This window comes from Salvia hispanica, chromosome 6 (assembly GCF_023119035.1).
Source record: "Salvia hispanica cultivar TCC Black 2014 chromosome 6, UniMelb_Shisp_WGS_1.0, whole genome shotgun sequence".
NCBI lineage: Eukaryota > Viridiplantae > Streptophyta > Magnoliopsida > Lamiales > Lamiaceae > Salvia > Salvia hispanica.
Window position 1 is genome coordinate 32491249 of NC_062970.1, and position 11926 is coordinate 32503174.

Here is an 11926-nt window from a genome sequence, read left to right on the forward strand (position 1 = left end):
GGAGATTTTCGACATCAAGTGGTTTCCTCATAGCTTCATCAATGCTAAAAGTGAATTTCTCCCCATTGTAATCTAAACAGATGGTGCCATCAAAAACATCAATTATAGTCTTAGCGGTCCTCAAAAATGGTCTTCCTAAAAGAACGCCACTAGACTCAGCAGTTTCATTGTCACTCATTTTTATCACATGGAAATCAGCAGGGTACAGAAAATCATGAACTTTTACTATCACATTTTCTAACACTCCTTCAGGGCTAATGCATGATCTATCAGCTAACTGGATCACCACTTTCGTATCAGTCATTCTTGCTCCTACCAGTTTTTTATATATGGAAAGCGGTAACACATTAATAGACGCACCTAGATCACACATAGCATGCTCGACTCTGACACCTCCTATAGTGATAGGTAAGGTAAACATACCTGGGTCAGTCTGCTTCGACGGCATTATCCTCTTCTGAATTACTGCAGATACATTCTCCCCGATCACGATCTTTCCATCGGATTTTGCCTTGCCCGCAATGAACTCCTTAATGAATTTGCTGAACGGGGGCAGCTTCAAAGCCTCCAGGAACGGGAGATTGATCTCCAGTTTTCCAAAGATCTCCATGAAATCCACGAGGTTGTCCTTTTTCTTCTTGGCATCCCCTCCGTAGGGAAAAGGTTTCACCCTCTTTGTTGCGTTGGTAGGATCTTCCTTAGAGGGTTCTTCCGCCTCTCCTTTCTCTTTTTCAATTTCTACCTCAGGCTCCGGGTCTAAGAAAAATGGGTCAGCCATTCGAGGTAACGGTCTTCCCAAATCACCGGCTTGGATATCATCCTCTGCTCTAACTTCTTCTTTTTGCTGGACCGGGTGGATAACATCCTCGCTCATCAGCATTGGCATTTGATCATTTACCTTCAGCTTGAGTCCTTCATATGCTTTCCCGGATCTCAGGATAACCTGGCTGACATTTGCCCTTTCTGGTGGCTTTACTGAGGCTGGAATCCTCCCTTCATTCCCTCGCATGTCGCTCAGGGATGTCGCGATCTGAGATAATTGCTTTGACATCAGATCCATCACGGCCTTGTGTTCCTGCTGAGCATCCTGGAGCTTGTGGACTACGTCATTATTTGCCAGTAAGTTGTTCTGCATGTGCTGTTGAGAACTCACTAGGTCATGGACCATATCACCCAAATTCCTCTGGGTTCTGGAGTTTGGTTGACTGCCACTTGGCCCTTGACCATGATTTGGTCCACCCCCTTGATGCGGGCGAAAGTTTCCTTGACCTCCTTGGTTATTGTTGTACTGATTCCCTGGTCCCTGATAGTTGTTGTTCCTCTGGTGTGGGGGTACATATGAGCTTCCCTGGTTATTTTGATTCCTATTGTTCCAGCTGGGTTGATTTCCTTGACCTCATTGACTCCAATTACCTTGTCCTCCTTGATTTCAGTTGCCCTGTCCTTCTTGATTCCTTCCGGACCAGTTGGATTGGTTCCCTTGGTTTCCTTCTGAGTTAGTAATCTGGAGTTGAGGGTTTTGATTCCCATCGGACCACCTGAAGCATGGATTGTCCCTCCACGGAGCTTCTTTAATTTTCCACTGGTTCCAATTACTGCCCTGATTATTTTGGTTCCAATTTCCCGCAGCATTTTTATGGGCTGGACAATCCATCCCTCCTTGAGATGCGTAACAATTGTAACCATCCTTTGGACCCAGTGCTTGTTTGTCTTTTTCCGTTGGTCCCGGTGAGTCGTTCTTCCCCAGGGCGGTTAGAATAGTTTTCTCCAGCTGCTCCATTCTAACATCCATCCTTGCATCCACTCGGGCATCCATTCTTTCTTCACTTTGCACTGTTACTGCATCTGGCACTTCCTCTCCTGAGGATGGTACGAGGTGAATCGTATGCCTTTTTTTGCATCAATTAATCTTCCCAGGATCTCTCGGGCTTCGCTCACTTTCCTCTTGGTGAAATTTCCTCCACTAGCGGTATTCATCAGGTCTTTAGACTCAGGTTTCGCCCCTTCATAGAATAGATAGTAGGTTTCGGCTTCCATCATCCTGTGGTTCGGGCAAGCATCGAGCAGCCCCTTAAATCTGGACCAGTATTGGCTCAACGATTCATCATATTCTTGCTTGCATTCCTGGATCTCCTTCTTAAGAGCATTCATTTTGTTAGAAGGGAAAAAGTAATCCAGGAATTCCAACTTGAAATCCTTCAATGTATGGATCGAGTCGGGTGGCAACCTTAACAACCAAGTGTTAGCCTCTCCCTTCAGCGCAAACGGGATCGCGCGTAGGCGGTAATCCTCCTCTGTTGTATCGTTGGGCCTCTTCTGAATACTGCAAAGCTTACTGAATTCGTTGAGAAATTCGTATGGACATTCATTCCTCCGACCCGAGAAATTGGGTAGAATGCCCAGCACGTTAGTTTTGATGTCGATCGCCCTCTGGCGCTGGGTAGAGACGATAGCCTGGGCAGGCTCGCCATCTAAATGGGCAGTGAGCGAGCCGATCTCCGGGTCGTCGTCGCCTGCGTTGGCCATATCTTCAACGCTTTCCTCCTCTGTTTCTGAGGTTGACTTTGGTTCCTTCTTAACTGACGAAGTTGACTCCTCGTCGCTCTCCGAACTCAGGTGAACTGGATCCCCTGTTGTAAGCCCCGATCTGGTGGTAACTGGGAATATCGCTTCCTTGACCCGCCAACTAGTCTGGGCGCTTCTCCAACCAGGTGAGTTGTTCCAGTGTCCGAACCTGGAGCTCCTGTTCATAAACTGAAAAAAGAAACAAAAGAAAACATAATAAGTAAACTATTTACACCAAAACATTCGCAAACACACAAATAACACCATGCATCCCCGGCAACGGCGCCATTTTGAAGACTTAGAAACGTGCAGTGCAGGTTTTGTTATCTCACTCGATCTAACAGGTCCAGAGGATTCGACTAGACTTCAGAGGCTAGAAGATCATGAAACTATCAGACAGGGGTCGTTGGATGCACTCTATTTCTTCAAAACCTCAACCCACTATACTACAACTTAGCACAGGGAAGTAAAGGATCGATCCCACGAGGACGAATGTGTTACGAAACTGCATTTGAGGATGTTTTGGGAAAAAGGGGTTGGCTGCTGCCACGCAATTTTGTGGGTCGAGAACTTAAAACTACTGGGTCTGAGAGATAGGAAAAACTTTACTCTACCTACTGGGTCTAAGAAATGAGAACGTACGGAACATGCATGACTTAGAGAAACGAGATATTTTAAAGTTCTAAGACAACTGGAGTTAACTTAACTAGACGGACTTTCCTAATTTGGACAGACAAGTATAAAGCGAAAAGTGGGGACAAGTTTCCTTAAACTACCAGGGTCTGGAAAAGCATGCAGAAAAAGCAAAGTACATGTGCAGAAAAAAGTACTGACATAAAGCAGATCTGGTTCTAACTACCAACAACTTCATCTTCTTCGGGAATCAAACGAGAATAGCAGATAAAACAGAGTATTAAACACCATGAAAACAGAGCAAACTTCAGATCTAAACTTAAAACGAGAAATTAAAGCCTAAACTAACAGATCTACGCTACTGGACCTAAAGGATGCAGAAACAGAAAGTAAATAGCCATAATCATGCACAACGTAAACAACAAACACTAGATACGCGAAACTCCAACTCAAATACACCACGATTCAACAAATCCAGACATCTCCATACGCAAATCCACAACCTCCATCAACAAACCAACAGATCTCAGCTCCAAACATCCAACAATAAACAAGAATGAAAGTAAAAAGGCAAGAGATAAACATCAACTCAACGATATCCAACAAAAACCAACATAAACTTCCATAATAATGAGAACTAAGTTCGAATCAAACAAATCAAAGTCAGAACTAGAGTTATGAAGCTAAAAACCAACGAGTACTTGAAACCGAAAGTAAACTAAGCAAAGCAAAGTAAATATTGTTTCTTCGTCTTCACAAGGCGGTGTTACACAGCAGCAAAACAACGATGAGAACCACGGTGGCCAGAATCACTCCATCTCCAAGTGCGCAGCAAGTGGAATGAGAAATTTGAAGTGTGGAACTAAGGAATGGAACAATAACTTGAACTAAAAGTGTATAGGAGTGGTTGTCTTGTTCTTCAAGGTTGAGCTCTTTATATATGTGAGGCTCTGATCCCTAGGGTATCCCTCTGGTAATTAGACGCTTTTGCCCTTGAATACGACTCTCTAAAATAATCTGCTCTTGCTCCATTCTGCTCCTGTCGCCAACTTTTAATTCTCCCAGGTCCGAACGACGACTTCTGATTTTTACTTCAATTCCATCTCTTTTGCATCTGCCAGGTCAGGTAACAACAACTCCTAGGTCCGGCAGATTTACTACGCACCTGAACTCATAAACACAGATTAGCGCCCCAAATGCACAGAATTTTAACCCAAAACCAATGCATGAAACGAGCCTTATCACATCTTCAATTTAGTTGCAAGCTCAAATTCCCTTTGCCTTTGGTTTTAGCAATTGCCCAAGGGCGTTTGTTGGAGGGACCGCCCTGCTCTAACAGGTTGGTCTTTGCATTAGGTGGGCCATGGCCCTTGGCCTTTTGATCGTTCTTGCGCACGTCTGCCTCAATGCGTAGTTTCATAATCAAGTCTTCAAGTGTCATTTCAATTAGGTTGTGCTTGAGGTAGCTCTTGAAGTCCTTCCAACTTGACAAAAGTTTCTTTGTGATCATGTCAGTATTGAAATTGTATGGCGGGACCATTCCCTCGGCCGTGAGATCGTGGATGATCAGTTGGAATTCTTGAACTTGTTCCATAACAGTTCGAGTATCGACCGTTTTGTAGTCCAAGTATCTGGTCCCTACAAATTTCTTTGTACATGCATAATCATTACAGTACTTTTTTTCTCTTGATTTTCTCTCATTTGTTCAGATATGGTTACAATAGAATATACATTGTAGAGACTATCATCTATGCACTTAGAATGTACTTTTTACGAAGACAGTCTTCATTTTTGCCGATTCTCGTATTCAACCAAGACTGCAATTCTTGTCTCTTGATCACTTGGCGCATGTAGCTCGTCTTCCTTGAGGAAATTCATGACTCCTAATGTTGTTAAAAAATAACATTTTATAATGCCACCTTTTGAAGTATGTTCCTCCAAACTTCGGTGGCTTCTCGGCGTCATTCTGAGTGTCATTTGTGCCGCATTCCATGGTAGGAGCTACTTCTGTTGACCTCGTTCGGTGCAATATTTGTGTTGACGACGAAGGTCCCCATATTAGTGTTAATTCGAAGGATCCAACACTCGAGTTGACCTTTAAAAGCTCAATACCCGTGTTTTTCCCGAAGAGCCCAACACTCGATCTAATTAAAGATTCATGGAACCACTAAATGTGGAACCTAACCAATCCACTTAAGGCAGCTCCATCAATGGACTCAAAGGGTTTGTAAACACCCAAAAGATTGTTGATGAAGTGGTTGAACCATCGGTATTGGTCATTATCAACCCCAACAATGATGCATTTAGTCTAAATTATAAGTAATCCTATGAAATTGTATAACTTATTGAAAATATTGATATATGCACAAAAAAAAAGTTGACCCATAAATACGGGATTTAAAATATTATGTATTTGTGTGTGTGAGTTGGTCAAGCGGTAGAAAGGTTAATAATATTCGAGGCCAAAAATCTCGGGTTCGAGTCCCCTTCGTGGCACGACCTTTAAATTTATGTTCATTTAACGTTAAAAGAAAAAGTACAGTAACATATTTCAAATCAACTTTGTTTATAAAAGAAGTGTTTTAAAGAATAAAATGTAAGCTGGGTATATTGTCAATCAGAGCATACCTTTTTGGTTAAATGAGTGATTAGACAGGATGGTAATCATGTTATTATTACGATAATCGTTATCATGGCCTTAATGTCCCCCTTGTCATGATGGCACATATTCATCTCCTAAAATGATGTAGGACATTATACTGCTTTACGCCATGAGATTAAAGCTAGCTTGACTGCTAAGATCCTATTCCTATATTACTCCCATCATTGGAATAATTTCCTTCATGATCGGGGGCTGTCCATATAGCTTGTTTTGTTATACTATTCATCAAATTAATTAAACGTGTAATTCAAGAAAAAATTGATTTAATGTATAATTCTTAGCCGCCAAATTAAAACACCTACACTAGTCTCAAAAGTATACTTTTATGTCCGCTTAATAGTAGTAACATTTTTTTTCCAGAAAAAATAAAATAAAAATAATCGCATGATAGTAAGTGTGAATCCTCGCTAAATTTTATGTAGCTATAAATTAAAACCTAAATTACTGGAACCATATGAAATAAAATTATATGAATAGAAGTAGAAGACATAATCAATTAAAAAAAGAATTAAGAAGCACGCATGCAGGCGCGTGGAGGCAGGTGGTGGCTGCCCCGCTTCCGAAACCACCAACATCGCGCGTCCAATCACTTCCCAGGTCAAGATTCTGACATCGCACGGTCCTGCTCTTGACACGTGGCCGACACCTAGTACAATAAAAACCTCATGCACATAACAATTCAGGTCAATTGACGAAGATCGAAGACTTAATCGAATGAAGTGGGGAGAAATATGATTGCATTTGTATGATAGATGAGATTTATATTACAATTACGTTACATGTGAGCCCACTTATTTGGACTTTTCTTTTTGAACTTAATTGTTTCAATAACAATTGGGTTCCCCACTTGCGAAATTAATTTGTCCTGCACATTTTTGTATTGGTGTATTCGATTCCAAGATATATATTGTACTAACACCGATACACCGTAACACGCATCATGTACTAAAAAAATTTGTCGATATAAGCCATGCAAAAATAACAATACGTAATGTTAGTAACACAGTAATTGTCAGCCCTTCACATTAACGAACTACTGCGTACTCTAGATAATTGTACACCCCTCATAATATTATTAGATCGGGATTTTGGGATATTGGGGCTGGAGTTTCAATCTTTTGCATAAATAATGCAGTAACTAAAAGGGGTAGTTACGGCAATAGTATTAAAGTTATTTGAATCTTATTTTTTTCAACTTTTTTGTATGTTTAAATATCATAGTCTATTTTTAAGTGGATTAAGTCACTATTTTCTGGTTTTCAAGTTTCAGATTATTCAGTAATCAACTACTCCAACAGTCCATGATTTAGATTCATTTTAGAATATCCATAATTTCAAATTTAAATTTTTGACAGTTCAATATAATATTGACATTATGTGTTGATATTTTAATGCTATCGTGCTGACATTTTTAATACACTGCGTTGATGAGTTAACAGAGTTAGCAACATATCGCGCTCTATTTCTCACATTCCACTGACTCTTTTATACTTGACCAAACATTTGTGTCACATAAATGTTAAGCCCATTCTACTATAAGGACTTCAATTTTCAAGCAAACAACACAGTATTTAAGATAGTAATAATAGGGAGCCTCCAAATATATCAATTGGAAATTTAGAACACAAACCATCTCATGTTAGAGAGAAAAAAAGGAATTAAAGAAACAGCTTTTGCCTTGGTAGGAATTAAAGATCGATTTCCCATTTTTCCTTGGTCCTATCCTATCTTATTCTTGTGGGCACTACTCATTTATTTAGAGTAGCTAACTAGTTATACAATACTATAATAGTCGACGTGGTATTTGTTTTTCTGACATAGTTCAAGTGGCTTATTATTACTTCTCATGTTGACTAAGCCCACATACACATTTAATACTACACACTACCCATACTGCTTTTTGGGGTCATTCTCTTCCTTGTAACTCTTTTCTACTCTCTGTACTAGCTTAGCAAGTAGAGATGAAGCTTCTAAAATCTCTAATATGCATATAACCCTCTAAAATCTTGAAGCTGCTGCTCTTGTACTCAATTTTGAGGTATGTTTGAAATCTTGATGTTTAAATTTCCAAATTCTGCATATTGACAAGTTGTAGTGTATGTGGTTTGGTCACTTGTGTGATTCCCATAGCAAACTGATAGTTAAAGCAAGGCAAGAATACAGAGTTGAAAAAGTAAAGTTATTGCTGCTACAAAATTTGGGCAACTGCCATATTTATGTAAGATAAGTTGACAGTACTTTTCAAGAATTTGTGTTTGTGGTGTTAGGTTCCAAATGTTAAAGCATTATAGTCGACATATATGGGTGTCTTCTCATATCTTTTGCTTTAGTCTGCTCCCCTCATTTTGATGAAATAGCAAGACTACTGAGTTTTGTTTTGTGAAAGAATACTTGTCTTGACAGCCTCTACCCACCACCAGTTTTTCTCAACTTTTACCAGGATTCCCATCTCCACAAAAGTCATTTTTATCAAAGATGTAGGAGAGATTCCATTTCCTTGTTTTTAGGTGATCCATGTGCTAGATTAAAAATTAGGCCCACTTTTTGTAAGAATTTTGAGTTGATGTTTGAAGTGTGTGATAATCTCTCTTATTATAAGCCACTTTTGGTTAACAAGTAGTGATTTTCAATCTATTTGAAGAAACATTTCACTAAGTCATACTATGTAGCAAGTGATTTTTGCTCTCAAAATCTTCTTGCAGAAATGAAGTTTATGAAGCTTGGATTGAATCCAGACACCTTCTACACAGAGGAGGCGACGAGGTAAACCGAATTTTGGATATATGTAAGTGCTGTTCAATAATATATAACGTGTCACAGATAATTTTTTTTTTTTGAAATTTTGATCAGGACTGTGATATCAGATGTGCCAACTGACCTCACCATTAGGATAGATGGCATGAGCTATCTTCTCCACAAGGTAAATTCTTGAGTTAAATTGCTAATATTAGAATGATCAGATTTAATTGAAGCAGTTGTAATGCTTGGTGGATTATGTTTGAATCTTTTGTACCTAGCTCAGTCTTGTCTTGTACCAAAATGTGGCCTATTGCAAAGGCTTTTATCTGAGCAAGGTGATGGTGCCGTGGAGCTACATGACGTCCCGGGAGGTGAGGAGGCGTTTGAGCTTTGTGCCAAGTTCTGTTACGGGATCACGATCAACCTCAGTGCACACAACTTTGTGCCAGCATTCTGTGCTGCTAGTTTCCTGCGAATGACTGAGAAAGTTGAAAATGGGAATTTCATCGCGAAGCTAGAGGCCTTCTTCTCATCGTGCATCCTCCAAGCGTGGAAGGATTCTCTCATCACGCTCCAGAGCGCTGAGAGAGCGTACGAGTGGTGTGAAAATCTTGGCATTGTGAGACGATGCATTGAGTCCATAGTCGACAAGATTCTGACGCCTCCAACCAAGGTTAGATATCCCTTTTCTTCAATAATGTCATGAGGCTGGAGTTCCACAATTGGAATTTGGCATGAAACATCTGCCCTCTCTACAGGTTAAGTGGTCTTACACGTACACGAGGCCGGGGTACGTTAGGAAAAGGCGCGATTCAGTGCCAAAGGACTGGTGGACGGAGGACTTATCCTGCCTTGGCATGGACATGTGGAGCAGCATAGTGACTACAATCTCCTCAACCAACATGCTGCAGCCGCAGCTCATTGGCGAGGCATTGCACGTCTATGCACAATGCTGGCTGCTCGACTCCTCAGAGGGCTCCCGCGACTCTCCCAACAGAAAACGGAGAATCCTTGAGACAATTGTGAGGCTCATTCCAGCAGAAAAAGGGTCTGTCTCGATCAGATTCCTGCTGAGGCTCCTCAGCAGTGCTAACTCTCTTGGAGCGTCTTCAGTGTCGAAAGCAGAACTCCTGAAGCTTTCCGGGCTGCAGCTAGACGAGGCCACATTGCCCGACTTGCTGCTGCCAGCTCAATCCCCTAATGCTGCAACCTCACATGACATTGATCTGGTTAAGATGGTTGCACGAAGCTTCTTGAGGCAGTGGAAACGGCGCAACACTGCAGGCGAAAGCCAGTCTCTACGAGCAATGCATAAGGTGGGGAACCTCATTGATTCGTACCTGCAAGTAGTTGCAAAGGATGCAAGAATGCCAGCTCAGAAAATGGTGTCTCTGATTGAAAGTATTCCAGCAACAGCACGACCTCAACAAGACCATCTCTACAAAGCAATCAATATTTATCTCAAGGTATGCATACTTGATAAATAGTACTTACTTCAATTTTCCAAAATCTACATTGACTGATCTCAACAAACAGGAGCATCCTGATGTGAGCAAAGCAGATAAGAAACACCTCTGCAGCTTCTTAGACTGCCAAAAACTGTCTCCAGAAGTGCGATCGCACGCTGTCAAGAACGAGAGGCTGCCATTAAGAACGGTGGTGCAGGTTCTCTTCTTCGAGCAGGAGAAAAGCAACAGCACCACAGACAAAAAACACACATCTTCGAAGCAGCTTGAAAACTCGGTCGTTAGAGATGATCTTAGCAAGCTAAAAGTAACTAGTGCAGCAGAGGAGCAAGGCAATGGTACTAGGCCTAAAGCGCATGGGACAAGTGGAGCACTTCACCACTCCATGAGGAAGTTGGAAAGCAAGGCACAGCTCAGCCAGGAGCCTAGCTTTAAGGTGAAGCTGGAGAAGGAGACCAACGAAGGCCCGGGAGACGCTGCTGCACCTCAGCTAAATCCTAGCAACAGAGCTCAAATGAGAAGTGTTTCGAAGATGACACACATTAAACGCTGAGAAAGATAGCTATACATGATTTTATGCCTTCTCCATTCTCTGTATTGATTTTCGTTGGAGTTGTTGTAGGAGTGAGATTGTGAACCTATGCAAACATACTAGTTAGTAGTAGTGCGTCATATGTAGAAGAAAGTTATTATTCTTGACAGATTTGAATAATAGAATTTTAAAATATTTATGTGATTATACATTGGGATATATAACACTAGTGATAGTGTATGATTGGTATTTTTATGTTGCTTAAATATGATTTGTTGCTATTTGAAATATTCCTCATGTCATAAGAGGTTATAGGATGAAATGTCAAGGTGAATGATATTGTACAGTTTTTATGGGTGTTATTTCACTTTAACGAAGTGGTAAAATCCCATCTCAACTCAGATTTAATTTGTAGAAAATTACTTTAATATATTTATGGCTGAATACTTATATGTACAATTTTTAAATTTGTGAGCATAATTAAAATGCACCATTAATAGTTTGTTTACTTAAGCACAAGTAACTCTTCTTCTAAATCAATTGCATAAGCAACACATATAGTAATATTTAAGTTTATATATTTAGGGAACAATCAATTGTTAACTAATTAGTAATTTCAAACTAATACTAAATCTTAGCTATTAGATTAGAAAATCTAGTGGTTGAAATAATGTCACGTGGATTATAATTTTAAATTAAAAAATTAATAAATAAAATTAGAGGATATTAATGTCAATTCTCTCTCATTAAAATCATCTCAAAATTTTAAACTTACGTTACTCTCACGATTTAAATTATTTTTTCACAAAAAATATATCAAATTAAAGATAATTTTATAAGGATTCCAACGAGATCTCAATTGCATATGTTCCGACGACGTTCGGATGATGACATTTGATATTTCTTATTTTAGTTTTCAAAAAAGTTGATAACCAGATTTTTATCAACAAAATACATCAAAAAATCTCAATAAAACCATGTAAAAATCTCAATAAATATGTGTTGATATTTTCTTGTATTAATGTTGATATTCTTATGTCATATTATTGATATTTGTAATGCACTATGTTGATATAAAAAAACATTCACGAAAATTATCATATGATAACATAATGGCGATATTACCCTTTTATTGATATTTTGTCTACTATTTATTGAGATTCGTAAGATTTAATCTCATCCACTCATTTTAAAATCTAAGGGTGAAGCTTTAGTCTTGATTTTGAATTAGAGTGCTATAAACATTATAATATGACCCTATTTATTTATTTATTCATATAGTTTTCAAAATTTGTATGTAAAACCAAATTTACTGCGTCCAAATTTTTA

General features: G+C 39.6%; 2 protein-coding genes across 4 annotated transcripts in view; one reads left to right on the plus strand and one right to left on the minus strand.

Moving 5' to 3' along the window:
- The first annotated feature begins 7681 nt into the window (after positions 1–7681).
- Positions 7682–10804, plus strand: LOC125192151 (BTB/POZ domain-containing protein At5g47800-like). Of its 3 annotated transcripts, XM_048089625.1 has the most exons (7): positions 7682–7898; positions 7991–8078; positions 8563–8623; positions 8711–8780; positions 8883–9272; positions 9358–10065; positions 10136–10804. In XM_048089625.1, exons 3-7 carry the CDS (start codon positions 8565–8567, stop codon positions 10616–10618), a joined length of 1710 nt encoding a protein of 569 aa, XP_047945582.1. In that variant the 5' UTR covers positions 7682–7898; positions 7991–8078; positions 8563–8564; the 3' UTR covers positions 10619–10804. The 3 variants fall into 3 exon arrangements, with proteins under 3 accessions (XP_047945582.1, XP_047945581.1, XP_047945583.1); XM_048089624.1 differs by lacking the exon at positions 7991–8078 and having other exon boundaries at positions 7683–7898; XM_048089626.1 differs by lacking the exons at positions 7682–7898; positions 7991–8078 and having other exon boundaries at positions 8575–8623; positions 8918–9272.
- Positions 10805–11102: 298 nt separating this feature from the next.
- Positions 11103–11926, minus strand: part of LOC125195156 (serine/threonine-protein kinase KIPK1-like) — a 2501-nt gene continuing 1677 nt past the window's right edge. Inside the window, exon 2 of the mRNA XM_048093348.1 lies at positions 11103–11128. Within this exon, the coding sequence (XP_047949305.1) occupies positions 11103–11128 (26 nt within the window). The remainder of the gene's footprint in view (positions 11129–11926) is intronic.

Bases quoted from the DNA above. Each gene is read 5' to 3' on its own strand.
- LOC125192151 (XM_048089625.1), top strand. From the start codon at position 8,565: ATGAAGTTTATGAAGCTTGGATTGAATCCAGACACCTTCTACACAGAG. The intron at 8,624-8,710 runs GTAAACCGAATT...AATTTTGATCAG, and splicing joins TACACAGAGGAGGCGACGAG to GACTGTGATATCAGATGTGC. The intron at 10,066-10,135 runs GTATGCATACTT...CTCAACAAACAG, and splicing joins CAATCAATATTTATCTCAAG to GAGCATCCTGATGTGAGCAA.